We start from the raw sequence: 16,707 nt of genomic DNA, 5'->3' as shown, positions 1-16,707 counted from the left end.
CCCCCTATCTTTACGCTGGAAAGCCTGCTTAGGAATGCCCTGATTGACTTGAGGAGTGCTATTTCAGCTGTTTAGCCAACTCCTGATTGCCTTTCAATGAACAACGCTAATTTGTAAAAGTGCAATTCATTTACATAAGCGAACTGGCACAAGTGCATTTACTCCAGGAGGAGTTTTCACGGGCATATTGCGTTGGTAACTGAAGCAGACTAGAAGTGAATGCAATCGTGAATGCATTGTGGGACATTTCCCACGGAGTACCAAAAAACAGCTTGCATTTTTCAAAGGGATCCATTCTTTGTTCACATCCTTTATACTGGCTTGTGAATATGACAGTGACCCTCTGAAAGAGAGACAGCTAACCTTATTTTGAGCACAATAGTTCATTGTCGAAACTAATGATGTCATTGTCGAGTTTCCTGCTGGAAAATCCCCCCAAGATGAGCTCTTATCTGAGGTGTGTTGTGTCGTTCTGTTTGGTTGTGTGTGGTTTTCTCTCCTGACCTGCAGGCTTAAAGCGTGAAGCAGCAGGCAGCACTGGATCTCCGCTCCAGCAGCCTGCCACGTCCTGCAACACAAACCATGAGCTCATGGAATCTGCAGATAGCGGTTAGCTATATATTTTACGAGGGTATGCTTAAAGATTCATTAACTGTTCTCATAAGCAGAGCATCAGACAGGGATGGAGTTCATGTGTAGGTTAATAGTTACAGCGGTATAGTGGTTTTCAAATTGGGCTGGTAACTGTTCTGTGTTATTATATAATTTATTATGGTGTGTTTTTATATCTACATTATTATATAATATTTAGAGAGAGAGAGAGAGAGTAAAAATTAACATTTTAATTTTCCTGTTTTGTGGAGGCATTTGTATGTGCATATATTTATCTGTACATATGTATATTTGTATGTACTGTACATACACTACCAGTCAAAAGTTTCTGAACAGTAAGATTTTTAATGCTTTTTTTTTGTTTATGTCTCTTGTGTTCACCAAGCCTGCATTTCTTTGATCCAAAGTACAGCAAAAATAGTAATATTTTGAAATATTTTTACTATTTAAAAGAACTGTTTTCTATGTGAATATATTTTAAAATATAATTTATTCTTGTGATCAAAGCTAAATTTGTGTCACATGATCCTTCAGAAATCATTCTAATATGCTGATTTGCTGTTTAAGAAACATTTTTTTTATTGTCATTATTATCAATATTTAATACAGTTTTGTAGATTTTATTTTCAGGATTCTTTGATGAATAGAAAAATACAAAGAACAGCATTTATCTGAAATAAAAAGCTTTTGTAACATTATACACTATACCATTCAAAAGCTTCGAGTAAGTATAATTTTATGGGGTTTTTTGGAAGCAAAATTTTAGAAATTAATTTTATTTAGAAAGGATGCTTTAAATTGATGATTAAGACATTTAATAATGTTATAAAAGATTTCAATTTCAGATAAATGCTGTTATTCTGAACTTTCTATTCATCAAAGCAACATGAAAAATTCTACTTAGCTGTTTTAAACAATAATAATAATAATAATAATAAATGTTTTTTGAGCAGCAAATTAGAAAATTAGAATGGTTTCTGAAGGATCATGTGACTGGAATAATGGTGCTAAAAATTCAGCTTTGAAATCACAGGAATAAATTACGTTTTAAAATATATTCAAATAAAAATGTTTTTTTAAAATAGTAAAAATATTTCAGACTTTTACCTTTTTTTTGCTGTGCTTTAGATCAAATAAATGCGGGCTTGGTGAGCAGAAAACATAAAAAATATATATACTTTTGACTGGTAGTGTATATTCTAAGATTTGAAATTTAATTCTACACAAACACACTTATGGAGAACTAAACATGCAAAAAATTTATGCATGAATAATTAAATATAAAAATCAATGCATAAGTAAATGAGTAAATATGCAAATAAATATTAGGAATTAAATTAAAAAAAGAAAATAATAAAGGAAAAACTCATACAAAAATGAATTTAGGACTAAATTTAATAAAACCAAAAATTTAAATTGTATTTGTTTTATCAAATCATATATTCCTTTTCTTTCTTTCTTTCTTTCTTCTCTTCTTCGCCACGGAGTAAAACATTAAAGAGTTTTTATCTCACAATTCTAACTTTTTTTTCTCTGTTAACTCACAATGAGAAATGAAGTCAGAATTCCAAACTAAAAAGATTCCAAGTTTATATCTCACAATTCTGACTTTTTTTTCTCGCAATTTGGTATTTTTTTTCTTATTGCAAATTGCAACAACATAAATTTGACAAACTTTGATATTATAAAGTCAGAAATATAAAGTTGCAATTCTGAGAAGAAAAGTCAGAATTGAGAGTTTGTTTTTAAGAATTACGAGTTTATATCTTGGAATTCTGATTTTATAATTTTGCAATTGCAAGTTTATATCTTATATCAGGTTTATACCGCATACTATGATTCTCAGAAAGCTCTTCAGTGGCTGGAACTGAAAGAAGAGCCGCTGTAATCAGGTCAGTATGAAATTAGGCCAGGCTTCTCTTGGTGGTCATAACGGCCGTATTACCCCCTGAAGTAGGAGGCCTTGAATTATATGTACTTTTTAATTAATGTCTTGGTGATTGTGTGGAAATGGGGTCACCGCATTTGTGCTGTGTAATCAATTATTTAATGTTTGTCCATGTGGGATCTAACGGACTTCTTTTCTTGAACTTGAACTTTTTTTTAAACCTGTTTGAGTTTTTTTTCTGTTGAATGTTAAAGGAAATATTTGAAGAATGTGGGTAACCAACAGTTTCTGGTCCCAATGGACTTTTGGCATTTTTTCACACTATGGAAGTCAGTGGGGGACCAACAACAGTTTAGTTAGCATTCTTCAAAATATAATCTTCTTTAATGTTCAATGGAAGAAAGAAAGAAAGAAAGAAAGAAAGAGAAGAAAGAAAAATAAATATTTTTTGTTTTTATGTAAAAATGTAAAAAAAAGAAAGAGAAAGAAAGAAACACAAAGAAAGATTTTTTTTTTGTTTTCATGTAAAGAAAGAAAGAAAGAAAGAAAAATATTTTTCCTGTAAAAATGTTAAAAAAAGAAAGAGGAGAAAGAAAGTGAAAGAAAGAAAGAAAAAAGAGAAAAATAAATTATTTGTTGTTTTCATGTAAAAATGTAAAAAAAGAAAGAAAAAAGAGAGAGAAGAAAGAAAAAGAAAGATTTTTTTGTTTTCATGTAAAAATGTAAAGAAAGAAGAAATGTTTTGTTTTCATGTAAAAATGTTAAAAAAAGAAAGAAAGAAAGAAAAAGAAAGAAAGAAAAAAAAAGATTTTTTTTGTTTTCATGTAAAATGTAAAAAAATAAAGAGAGAGAAAGAAAGAGAAGAAAGAAAAATAAAGATTTTCATGTAAAAAAGAGAAAGAGAAAGAAAGAAAAAAGAATGAAAGAAAGATGAAAGAGAAAAAATATAAAAAAAGAAAAAAAGAAAGAGAAAGAAAGAAAAAAGAGAAAGAAAGAGAAGAAAGAAAAATAAAAAAATTGTTTTCATGTAAAAATGTAAAAAAAATAAAAAAGAAAGAAAGAAACACAAAGAAATATTTTTTTTTGTTTTCATGTAAAAATGTAAAGAAAGAAAGAAATGTTTTGTTTTCATGTAAAAATGTAAAAAAAAGAAAGAAAGATAGAAAGAAAGAAAAAGAAAGAAAAAATAAAGATTTTTTTTGTTTTCATGTAAAATGTAAAAAAATAAAGAGAGAGAGAGAAAGAAAGAGAAGAAAGAAAAATAAAGATTTTTTGTTTTCATGTAAAAAAGAGAAAGAAAGAAAAAAGAATGAAAGAAAGATGAAAGAGAAAAAATATAAAAAAATATAAAAAAGAAAGAAAAAAGAGAAAGAAAGAGAAGAAATAAAAAAAAATTGTTTTCATGTAAAAATGTAAAAAAATTAAAAAGAAAGAAAGAAACAAAGAAAGATTTTTTTGTTTTCATGTAAAAATGTAAAAAATAAAAAATAAAAAATAAAAAACGCTGAAAATGTGTAATGTCTGTGATAAATTAAGTTTAATTACACAACATATATGTTTAATGCGATTTATCTGATTACAGTTTGTTGCTAAAGTGTGTACATGGACATTACTCTTTTCCATCAAAGGAATAAGTTCTCCATATAAGCCATATTGGTGTTGGCAATGGAATTAGGGGCTTCATAAATTAGACTGTGGGGTTGGTCAGCATCGTGGACATTTTAACAAATGCTTTCTAATTATATTTCCATTCAGTCCTGGAGGAGCAGAAACAGAAGAGGCTAGTACCGTAGGTTTGTTTCCACAGCGACCGAGCGGTTAAGCCTAGTTTTGCACTTGAATGAGTTTTGAGCGGATCACTTGTCTCTGAGTAATTTGTCTTTTGATAACCTATTTCATTGTACTGCAAGTGCAACACTCACAATGCACGATATTTGGAGCGCCATTGTAACGATGCTCATCTGCATTATGGTCATGGTTGTCTGACATAGTCATGGATCAGTGTTGATGATGAAACATGCTGTAATTCCCTCTGTTTATTTGCATGGTATTTTTCCTTTTCAGAGCGGCATCTCTGAATGAATTGACATGCTGGTGATATCTCATTAGTGTGGGTAGAGCAAACGAGTGACAGCTGCTATCAGACATTTCTCTGTCAGTGCGAGTGGCTCTGTATGGAGATGTGTTAATGATTCACGAGCTGATGCTGAGATTACCAAAGCCAAGATACTGAAATGCCGTGTTAGAGCGAGCAATTGCTGTTCAACAGCTCATCTTCACTAGACTGGTTCAAAATAATTGGAATATCCCTCTTACTAGTTACTCCTTTCAGCTTTGCACTGCCTCTAGGAATGAACGTAATACAGTGTGATAATGGAGTAGAAACCACATCTAGTGTTGTAGAAGTATATGTAAGGGGTAATGCACGGTCAACCGATCATTATTCTATAATAAATCTGGATCAGGTCTTCTCAAAGAGTTTATTTTGAAGTAATGACTGGGTGACTGTAAATATACCTACTTATCAAATAAAAATGGGCATTGAAATTATTGTGTTATCTTACATATTTAGCAAATGCAACATTCTTCCTCTGTTTAATTTTTTGGTCTCATTTACGTTTTAAATTTCTTGCTTTATAATGTTTTTGACCAACTTTATCATTGATAATGTAAATTACATTCATACAATACCATTTTAATGTTATGTTTTAATTTATTTCAAAGAAATGCATACTTATTCAGCAAGAATGTATTAAATTGATCAAAAGTGACCATTAAAGGGTTAGTTCACCCAAAAATTAAAAGTTAGCCCATGATTTACTCACCCTCATGGCATCCTAGGTGTATATGACTGACTTCTTTCAGACGAATCCAATCAGAGTTATATTAAAAAATGTCCTGGCTCTTCCAAGCTTTATAATGGCAGTGGGTGGGTGTTTTTGTTCAACAGTCCAAAAGAAGTCCAATAAAGTGCATACATCCATAATAAAAAGTGCCTCACACTGCTCCAGGGGGTGAGTAAAGGCGGTTAAAAGAATCGATGTGTTTTTGTAATAAAAATATCCATATTTAAAATGTTATAAACGGGTTTCTCTAGCCGTTCTTTTTTTGTTTACAGGAGCAAAGGAAGCAAAGTTTCCTTAATTTAGCAAAGGAAAACCCGTCTACTCTTGGCTTATATCGAAATCTGGCATTTTTCTAGTGCCGCCGCATGTTCCTTCAGAAATCATTCTAATATGCTGATTTATTATTAGAATTATCTGTGCTGGCAAAAGTTGTGCTGCCAAATATTTTTTGGAACCTGTTATCATTTTTATTCAGGATTCTTTGATGGAAAAAAAATGACAAAGAACAGCATTTATTCAAAACATAAATCTTTCCTAACAATATAAGTTTTTGCCATCACTTTTTATGAATTTAACACATCCTTGCTGAATAAAAGTATTAATTTCTTTCAAAAAAAGAAAGAATAAAAATTGACTTTAACGGTAGTGTATATTGTTAAAAAAAGATGGGTATTTTAAATAAATGCTGTTCTGTGTAACTTTTTATTCACCAAAGAATCCTGAACAAAAGTATCAGAGGTTCCGAAAAAATGCTAAGCAGCAAATCTGTTTCCAACATTGATTATAAATCAGAATATTAGAATGATTTCTAAAGGATCATGTGACACTGAAGACTTGAGTAATGATGCTGAAAATTAAGCTTTGATCACAGAAAAAAAAGATGTTTAATGTATATTTTAATGTAAAATTATATTTTACATAATTATAAAATATTTCACTGTATTACATTTTTTCCCCTGTATTTTTATCAAACAGACGCAGCCTTGATGAGCATAAGAATTTTTTTTACAAAACATTAAAAAACATACTGATCCCAAACTTTTGAACGGCAGTGGACGTCCTATGTCATCCTCCCGAAACGGTTTGGGTGTACAGCAGTTAGTACAAGCCAGAGAAAACTGCTTATAACATTTTAAATATGGATGTGTTTCTTACAAATAGCATCCATTCACTACAGGAGGCCTTTATTTTCCCCCCACGGGAAGCACTTTTTTTTTTTTTTTGGACTGTTAAACAAAAACACCCACCCACTGCCATTATAAAGCTTTGAAGAGCCAGAACATTTTTTAATATAACTCCGATTGGATTCGTCTAAAATAAGAAAGCCATTTACACCTAGGATGCCATAAGGGTGAGTAAATCATGGGCTAATTTTCATATTTGGGTGAACTACCCCTTTTAAAAGTCTTTTACACTGTTACTTAATTTCTATACTTCCAAATGTCCCATTAATCAGTTTCCCTCCATGATATTTAAATGTGATTATCTGGGAAGACCACAGAACATATTTGACTTCATGTTGAAAATGGGAACAGCAGAAATAGTGCACAAAATGTTACCACTATTGCAACCTGGTTATTCTTTTTGCCATTTATATGGCCATGCGGAGCCATCATTAGACTCCCTTGAGATGACTACCCATACTATTATAGACTCACATTTTTTTACAGTTGGCAACACATTTTTGCCTTTCTATATGTTGCAACTGGTCTGTAAAGTAATCATCTGTCAGTATGTAAGCTTTCGTGTGCTTGTTTGCTATATTCTTTATTTTTAAAACCATTTTTGCGGCGACTACAGCCTCTTTCAAACTGACTAGTGTTGCTTTGGAAATTCACATATCAAAGTACTAATTATCAGTCCATTTTTGAAGCTGACACATGCTGCTAATTGGCCATCAGCTCAATTTGAGACATCTGCGTGATTGCATCAGCAATTGTGCAGTTGTCCATTATTGGTTTTGAAGAACTGCCATTGAGACGAATAGCATTTATTAGGGCTGGGTAAAAATATCAGTTTCTCGATTTTAATCCCATTCTTAAGATACTATACTGATTCTTAAATCCCAAGAATCAATTAGTCTAGCTTGTTTAAAGTTAATGAACGAAATGTAGCGTGCCTTGCATCAAATAAATCGCTTTAAGCTTTGTGATTGGTTAGTTTTGATATGAAACAAAGTCTCAGATTTCAAATTCTGTCAATTTTATTACAATATTCAAACAATAAATACCATTTTGACACTGGAGCATCTCAGTTCACATGAGCTAATCATCTCCGCTTTAATACTAGTTACAGCATAAAATAAACATGAATAAACATCCAAAGGTATGTTAAAAGACTTAAGTTCAACTTACCGAAATTTGTATCCTATCTCATGTGATTACTCAGTGTTTCAACAGCAGAAAGATGTCAGTAAAGCAGCTTGTAAACAATGTCACATAAAGTCACATTTACCTCAGAAAAAAACATATTCGATGACCATAAACTCATTTAACCTTCAATATTATAGTAATGCAGTACCAACAGTGTATGTGTGTACATACAAAATCGTGAAATTAGCCCTAGCATGTGTTTTTTCCCCCCTAGCTTTTACATGTACAATGCATATTTTTTTGAAACCTGAATATTGTGGAGCAGTCATGTCATGTAATTTTCGTCCACAGGCTCTGAGCAAGGAATGTCTACGGAGGAGAAGCCTGAAGCTCCCATGTATGTCTATGAGTCGACGGTGCATTGTGCCAACATCCTCCTGTGCCTGAATGAACAGCGGAAGCAGGACGTCCTGTGTGATGTGACAGTGCTGGTGGAGGGGAGGGAGATCCGTGCCCACAGGGCAGTGCTGGCAGCTTCTAGCCAGTATTTCTCCCTGCTGCTCAGGGGCCAGACGGAACATGAGCCGGTCATCAACCTGCCACAGAAGGTGAGTGTCCTCATTTGGCAGGGGTACAGATTCAGCATACATTAGCAGCCTGCAAGGATACACCTGAATGACCTGCACTGAAAACCTCACAAAAACCTCCCCAGCAGTGTCAAAAGAGCATAGCTATGAGATCTGTGAAATCCTTGCATTTTTGAAGATGACTGTATATAAACATTCTTATTCTTCTTTTTGTTTTTTGTTTATTATTTTTATTTCTTAGTTTTAGGACTTCAATTTGTGACCCTTGACTACAAAACCAGCCTTAAGTAGCAATAGCCAAAAATACAGTGAGCAGGTCAAAATTATAGTTTTTTTTTTATGCCAGTAATCATTAGGATATTAAGTAAAGATCATGTATCAAAACTTCAATTTTGATTAGTAATATGGATCGCTAAGAACTTCATTTGGACAACTTTAATGGTGATTTTCTCAATATTTAGATGCCCTCAGATTCCAGATTTTGTCCCATACATCAATGGAAAGCTTATTTATTCAGTTTCAGATTATGTATAAATCTTAATTCCAAAAAATTGACCCCTTATGACTGGTTTTGTGGACCAGGGTCACATTTACGATTGTATCTAGAGTGAATGTTGTGTGAAGCTCCACAGTCATGAAAAATAAAAATGCCCAAATGTCTGAAAAAGTAATGGAATTGAATAATGTCTTAAAAATGTCTTGAAATTTCTATAGCGGATATACTCTGTTTAAAAGTTTGGTGTTTTTCAAGAAATGCATGCTTTTATTTAGTGAGGAAACATTTAATTGTTCAAAAGAGACATTAAAGACATTTGTAATGTTAAAAAATAATTCTATTTCAAATAAATGTTTTTCTTTTGATCTTTATATTAATCAAGGAATGTATAAAAAAAAAATCAGTTTCCAGAAAAAATATTAAGCAGTTTTTATTTTAAATATTAAACTGTTTGTAACATAAGAAGAAGAAATGTTTTCAAACACCAATTTCATTAAGATTGTTTTGAAAGAAATTATTACTTTTATTCAGTGAGGAAACATTTAATTGTTCAAAAGAGACATTAAAGACATTTGTAATGTTAAAAAATAATTCTATTTCAAATAAATGCTATTCTTTTGATCTTTATATTAATCAAGGAATGTATAAAAAAAAATCAGTTTCCAGAAAAAAATATTAAGCAGCTTTTATTTTAAATATTAAACTGTTTGTAACATAATAATAATAAGAAATGTTTTCTAAACACCAATTTCATTAAGGTTGATTTAAAAAATATATATATTACTTTTATATAGCAAGGACACATTCTGTTGGTAAAATAAATAAATGCTGTTCTTTTGGTCCTTTTTTTCTTCAAAGATTTGTGTATTTTCCACAAATATATTAAACAGCTCAACTTCATAATAAGAAATGTTTCTTGAGCACCAAATCAGCATATTACGTTGCTTTTTTTAAGAAACTTGTGACATTGAAAACTGAAGTAATGGCTGCTAAAAATTCAGCTTTGTCATCACAGGAATAAATTAGATATTTAAAAATATTAAAACATAAAGCAGTTTTTACTGTATTTTACAGTATTTACTGTATTTTGATCAAAATATTATACTTTAGGGAACATACAGATGCGCTTTGTGTACCGATAGAGCAGTCCGACAGGAATGTGTCAGTGAAGAAAACATGTTCATCGTCTGCAGCTTTGAGTTGGTATAATTGCTTATGTTGTTTACCAGGAGTGTTAGCGAGAGTTCGCTCTCAGAAGTTCACTGTGCTTGAGGAAGTATGATTTATTCATGGCTGATCCTCAGTGTTGTAATACTTTAGGTGCTTTGTGATCTCAAAGCTCAAACTTATATTACAATATCCCAGATATGTCAGAAGGGCCCCCATTTGCCTCTGCTTATATATTAATTATCGTTCATCTTCAAAACACTTAATGTCAAATTGTATTCTGTAATGGCCGGGAAATTGGCTTCATATCTCATTCTCTCCTCAGAGCCACGCTAAGCTGCTTTCCTCCTTGCTTTATAGTGTGGAGTCTCTGCTTTCTGCTTTGTGTGTGTGTACATGGGTCCCTGCCTGCTGCCCTCATTAGAATTGCTGGTTATAACATTAAAGGAGTCTCATATGGCGCTTGGCTTCCATAAAGACATGCTTCTGCAGGCGGCAGCTGCTGATGCCAGCTGAAAATAGATCCACAGAATGCTCAGCATTTTCCCCCCCTAGCTTTTCTATTTATTAGCAGCTCTGGGAGGACTGACTGAATGTCTGGGGGAGCTGTATTTTCAGCAGGATGACTTTCTATTTTAAAGATGATGTTCTTGATGTGGTTGCGCTGCCCAGAGCATTCATGGATACCTGCGAGAGCGATCGAGTGATTGAAAGTGATGAGAAGGGTGGTTTATTTTTGTTCCTGACGCTATGCAGTTTGCTTCATTTTATTACTTGACATAAAGCCTGTAAGACCTTTATACGAAGCTCAGATACTTTGTAGCATAGATGCAGTTATGGTCATCTGAGGATAAGCTGATTATTCTCAGTCATTTGTGACCCTGGACCACAAAACCAGTCAAACCAGTTTTTTTTTAGTTTTTTTTATTGAGATTTATACATTATCTGAATAAATAAGTTTCCATTGATTTATGATTTGTTAGGGTAGGACAATATTTGTCAGAGATACAACTATTTGAAAATCAGGAATATGACGGTGCAAAATAATCAAAATTTTGAGAAAATCGCCTTTAACATTGTCCAAATGAAGTTCTTAGCCATGCATATTCCTAACCAAAAATTAACCTTTGATATATGGTAGATTTACAAATATCTTCATGGAACATGATCTTTACTTAATATACTAATGATTTTTTGGCATAAAAAATCAATCATTTTGACCCATACAATGTATTTTTGGCTATTGCTACAAATATACTCATGCTTAAATGTACTTAAGACTGGTTTTGTGGTCCAGGGTCACATTTTGTGGTTACGGTTTTTCCAAAAAATATTAAGCAGCACAGCTTAAAAATATTTAAAATGGAAAACATTTATTTTAAATTGTAATAATATTTCACAATAATTTCACTTAAAAGATTAGTTTACTTCTGAATTAAAATTTCCTGATAATTTACTCACCACGTCAATCAAGATGTCTTTCTTTCTTCAGTCAAAAAGAAATTAAGGTTTGTGAGGAAAACATTCCACAATTTTTCTCCATATAGTGGACTTCAATGGGGATCAATGGGTTGAAGGTCCAAATTGCAGTTTCAATGCAGCTTCAAAGGGCTCTACACAATCCTAGCCAAGGAATAAAGGTCTCATCTAGTGAAACGATAGGTTATTGTCTTTTAAAAAAATACTTTCTAACCTTTTATATACTTTTAAACCATAAAACCACTAGCTTTGCAGTGCACATCTATGACTTTACGCATTGCGTAATCACATTGGTTTAGGTCTCAAGAAAGAAAGACATGAACATCTTGGATGATATGGGGATTTGTCAGGATTTTAATTCAGGAATAAACTAATCGTTAAGTCTTGAAGGTACAGTAGTAAAACAACCTTTTGTAATTCTAGGGGTCATAAAAATAGTAGAAAATGTATGGAAACGGTGGCCTTTGGGAAAACAAAATATCACAGAAGTGCCCTTTTAATTTAATTAAAATGCCACTGATGACCCTGAAATGTCAGCTTGTTTTGTTTACTTTCTATAGATCACGGAGAAGGGCTTTGCCCCACTGTTGCAGTTTGCTTACACGGCCAAGCTGCTACTCAGCAGGGACAACATCCAGGATGTCATGTGCTGTGCAGAATTCCTGGGAATGCACAACCTTGAAGACTCCTGCTTCCGCTTCCTACAGGCCCAGATGAACAGTGAGCTTGATGATGGCATGCACACCAACCAGAATCCCCCTTCACCACGAACCCTGGTTCAGAACCATCACGATAATGGGTCAGAGGATGCAAATGTGCGACTGAGTGACTCCAGACCACCACTGTTTGGATCAAGGCTGCACTCTGAAACTGAGCAATTAAAAGTCACCAACAACCTGCATCAGTCAGACCAACCTCCAACTTTCGACCTCCCTCGTTATCCCAAATATAGAAAGTACCATCAGGTTCTTGGTAAGCACAACGCAACCACCTCCTCACACAGCAGTACCTCAAGCTTGCAGGATACCATCACCAGCAGCGATGCCCAGGGCTTAGATCTTTCCAAGGTTAAAGCAGAGCCAGCAAGTGGGGAAGACTGTGTGCCACTGGACTTGTCTGAGTTGGAGCAGGACGGTCCAGTCAGGGATAAAGGGAGTGAGATGGAGATGGAAATGGAAATGGAAGGAATACAACTTAGTTCAACACCCATTGAATTGCCTGCGAGCAAGCGTTCACCAGTGTGCCTGCGTTCCCTTGTTAAAAAGGAAGTCACGTCTTTGGATCATTGTCTTAGTGCTGATCTGCAACTCACCAGCAGTACCTCTCCTCTTCGAGAACAAGAAGTTGCTTCAAATGACTTCCAAAAAGACTATCAGGCCTTCATTGGAGGACTTGGAGTGACGTCCTCAAAGAACGCTGAGAAATTAACCGATGGCATGTCCCTCAAGTCACTTTCCTATGAGAGGATCTGTTCCCAAGATTCTGAACGGGAGAGCGACAGAAGAAGTGTCATCTTCTCCTCTCGAGCCCCATACCATCTGGCGGCACCCGCGCACTCTTATCCGGGTGAGAGCTGTTTGGGCCAGGAGACCCCGGATGACTTATGGGCAGGTTCCAGCCAGTCATTCCCCTGCTCCCAAGCACTGTCCCCAACTTCTATCTCTCAAGAGCCTGTATTGGCCTACCGCCGCCGGCCAAAGAGCAGCTGTCCGGTGCCCATTAAAATGTGCCCCCGTTCGTCTCGTGCCGAGAGCCACATCAGAACCTCCAGCTCTTGCTCTTCCTACTCCTACGCTGAGGATGGCAGTGGAGGATCTCCTTCCAGCCTGCCCCAGTTTGAGCTCTCTACCTCTCCTTGTTCCACCATGGCACGATGCCTGGCCTTTGAACACCAGGAGCATAGCATGTCGGGACCACCAAAGATCAAGTGCGAGAAGTCCTACGACACTAATTCCAGTGACGAATCTGGGTCTTTTTCCGATGGAGATAGCGAATCCTTTCCCACCAAAGAGCAAACTGAAGAGGTTGGTATATGTTTGGAAATACTAGTTGCACTAATACGTGGGATACAGAAGATTGGACATTCTGTTTCCTAATGAATACCAAAGTTGATATTAAAATGCTTCTTGATTAATCAAAGTAAAGTGGAAATCAAGAAATGGCTTGGTGCACTTATCAAATCAAATCAAAGACTTTGATTCAAATACATGAATATTGATTGTCTATTTACAGTTGAAGTCAAGTGTTTACAGACACCTTGCAGAATCTGCAAAATGTTATTATTTTACCAAAATAAGAGGGATCATACAAAATGCATGGTATTTTTTTATTTAGTTCTTACCTGAATAAGATATTTCACATAAAAGATGTTTACATATAGTCAACAAGAGAAAATAGTTAAATTTATCAAAATGACCGTTTAAATGTTTACATACACTTGATTCTTAATACTGTGTTGTTACCTGAATTGTTCCACAGCTGTTTTTTTGTTTGTTTGTTTAGTGATAGTTGTTCATGAGTCCTTGTTTGTCCTGCAGTTAAACCGCCCGCTGTTCTTCAGAAAAATCCTTCAGCTCCCACAAATTCTTTGGTTTTTCAGTTTTTTTGTGTATTTGAACTCTTTCCAACAACGACTGTATGATTTTGAGATCCGTCTTTTCACACTAAGGACAACTCAAGGACTCATATGCAACTATTACAGAGGGCTCAAACACTCACTGATGCTTCAGAAGGAAACACGATGCATTAGGATCTGGGGGTGAAAACTTTTGAACAGAATGAGGATGTGTACATTTTTCTTATTTTGCCTAAATATCATTTTGTTTTCATTTAGTACTGCCCTTTCAGAAGCTGCAAAAGATACTAACATGTTTCCCAGAAGACAAAACGAGTTACATTTACCCTGATCTTCAAATTCAAAAAGTTCCTGGCACTTAATGCATCGTGTTTCCTTCTGAGGCATCAGTGAGTATTTGAACCTTCTGTAATAGTTGCATATGAGTCCCTCAATTGTCCTCAGTGTGAACAGGGACTCATGAACAAAAAAAACACAGCTGTGGATCATTCAGGTAACAACACAGTATTAAGAATCAAGTGTATGTAAACTTTTGAACGGGGTCATTTTTATAAACTATTATTTTCTCTATTTATCTTTCTCTTTATGCGAAATCTCTTATTCAGGTCAGTACTCAATAAAAAAATAACATGCATTTTGTATGACTCCTCTTATTTTGGTAAAAATAATTTACATTTTGCAGATTCTGTAAACTTTTAACTTCAGCTGTAGATATAGCCACAGCCTAATTTGCCAAATAGTGCATCCCTACAGACAAGTACACAAACAACCCTGGGGCTTTTTAAAAAAATTCACTTTATATCGCAATCACAATTTTTTCAGAAAAATCCCAGTAAGGTTTTTTTTTGTTTGTTTCCCCCAAACAGTGCCTGCCCTTTTGCAGTGGTTGGTGCACAACACGTTATCAACATATGAGCTGTTGATGGGCATAAGTTCAAATCCAATTCTTGATCCCATTAAAAAGCTAAATCCCCATAAATAATTATAAAATCTAATCTTTACAAAACACTCCCACATTTAATTCACAAGCTTCTGAGATTGAGAATCAAGCTGCAGCAACTTGGCAAACACTGGATGGTTGCCATGGCAATAAGCTCTGAGCCGTTCTTGTTCCTAAGGTCCCAATGACATAATTGTTCCTCCTCCTGACAACACTGACACGTTGCCAGTTCAAGAGTCTGTGTATGATAATTTGCTGTCTCATTTAGTCTTTTGGGGTTTTTTTGATGACCCAATTGAGTCGTTGTTGTCAGTATACAAATGACTACAAAGATGAAGCTTTTTTGTTAGATTCTAAGAGAGTTTTGAAGGCAGCCGCATAAAAATTCTGATATTTTGACAGCAGAATTATGAAACTGATAGGTTCAGATTATACAATCTGATTGGATGATTGGACGTTTCTTTTTAGGCTGCTGTAAAATAGCTGATATATACAAACCTGTGTACTTTTTAATTAGTCTTTTTTTATTTGTTTTCCAAAAATACGTAAAACAAGATAAACTTACTTGAAGCAACACTGAATAAGATAAAGACAGATTGTATCTTGAATATAAATTAGTGCTGTCAAATCGATTAATCGCATCCAAAATAAGTTTTTTTTACATATACTTACATAATATGTTTACTATGTGTATTTGTATGTGTACATATAAATACACATACATGTACATATTAAAAAGAATATGTATAATATATATTTATATTTATTAGTGCTGTGCAACAATTAATTGCGATTAATCGCATCCAAAATAAAAGTTTCTGTGTACATAATATATCTGTGTGTACTGTGTATATTTATTATGTACATATAAATACACACATGCATGTATATATTTAAGAAAAATATGTTGTTTATATATTATAGTGCTGGGCAATGATTAATCGTGATTATCGCATCCAAAATAAAAGTTTCTGTGTACATAATATATCTGTGTGTACTGTGTATATTTATTATGTATAAAGACACACACATACAGTATATATTTTGAAAATATTTACTTGTAAACATTTATGATCATATAATTTATATTATAAATAAATATATTTAATATATAAACATAACATTTTTCTTAAATATATACATGCATGTGTGTATTTATATATACATAATAAATATACACAGTACACACACACACACACACACACACACACACACACACACACACACACACACACACACACACACACACACATTATGTACACACAAACTTTTATTCTGGATGCGATTAATCGTGATTAATCGTTGCATGAATGAAAATATATACATGTAAATATTTTCAAAATGTATACTGTATGTGTGTATATTTATGTATACATAATAAATATACACAGTACACACACACACATTATGTGTACACAAACTTTTATTTCTGGATTCGATTAATCGTGATTAATCATTGCCCAGCACTAATGTAAATCATAAATATGATGAATATATATATATATATATATAGATATATATGTATAGAGAGAGAGATACACTTAAATATTTCTTAAATATATACGTGTGTGTGTGTGTGTGTGTGTGTGTGTGTATGTATGTGTATATATATATATATATATATATATATATATATATATATATATATATATATATATATATATACTGTATATATATATATATATATACACACACATATATACATATAATATACACGTAATAATATACTTCCAATGTGATTAATTGTGATCAATCGATTTAACAGCACTAATATAAATATATTTTGTCTTACTGCAGTGGCAGGT

At 33.5% G+C, this 16,707-nt stretch overlaps 1 protein-coding gene across 1 annotated transcript in view; it reads left to right on the top strand.

Annotated features, from left to right (window-relative positions):
* Positions 1 to 16,707, top strand: part of bach2a (BTB and CNC homology 1, basic leucine zipper transcription factor 2a) — a 31,613-nt gene that overhangs the window by 11,163 nt on the left and 3,743 nt on the right. Inside the window, exons 2-3 of the mRNA XM_073826649.1 lie at positions 8,010 to 8,266; positions 11,948 to 13,411. Of these exons, the coding sequence (XP_073682750.1) occupies positions 8,024 to 8,266; positions 11,948 to 13,411 (1,707 nt within the window). The 5' untranslated portion in view covers positions 8,010 to 8,023. The remainder of the gene's footprint in view (positions 1 to 8,009; positions 8,267 to 11,947; positions 13,412 to 16,707) is intronic.

Source organism: Garra rufa, chromosome 21 (assembly GCF_049309525.1).
Source record: "Garra rufa chromosome 21, GarRuf1.0, whole genome shotgun sequence".
NCBI classification, from domain to species: domain Eukaryota; kingdom Metazoa; phylum Chordata; class Actinopteri; order Cypriniformes; family Cyprinidae; genus Garra; species Garra rufa.
Note: the sequence above shows the minus strand (reverse complement) of the source record. Positions and strands in the feature narration are given on the sequence as shown.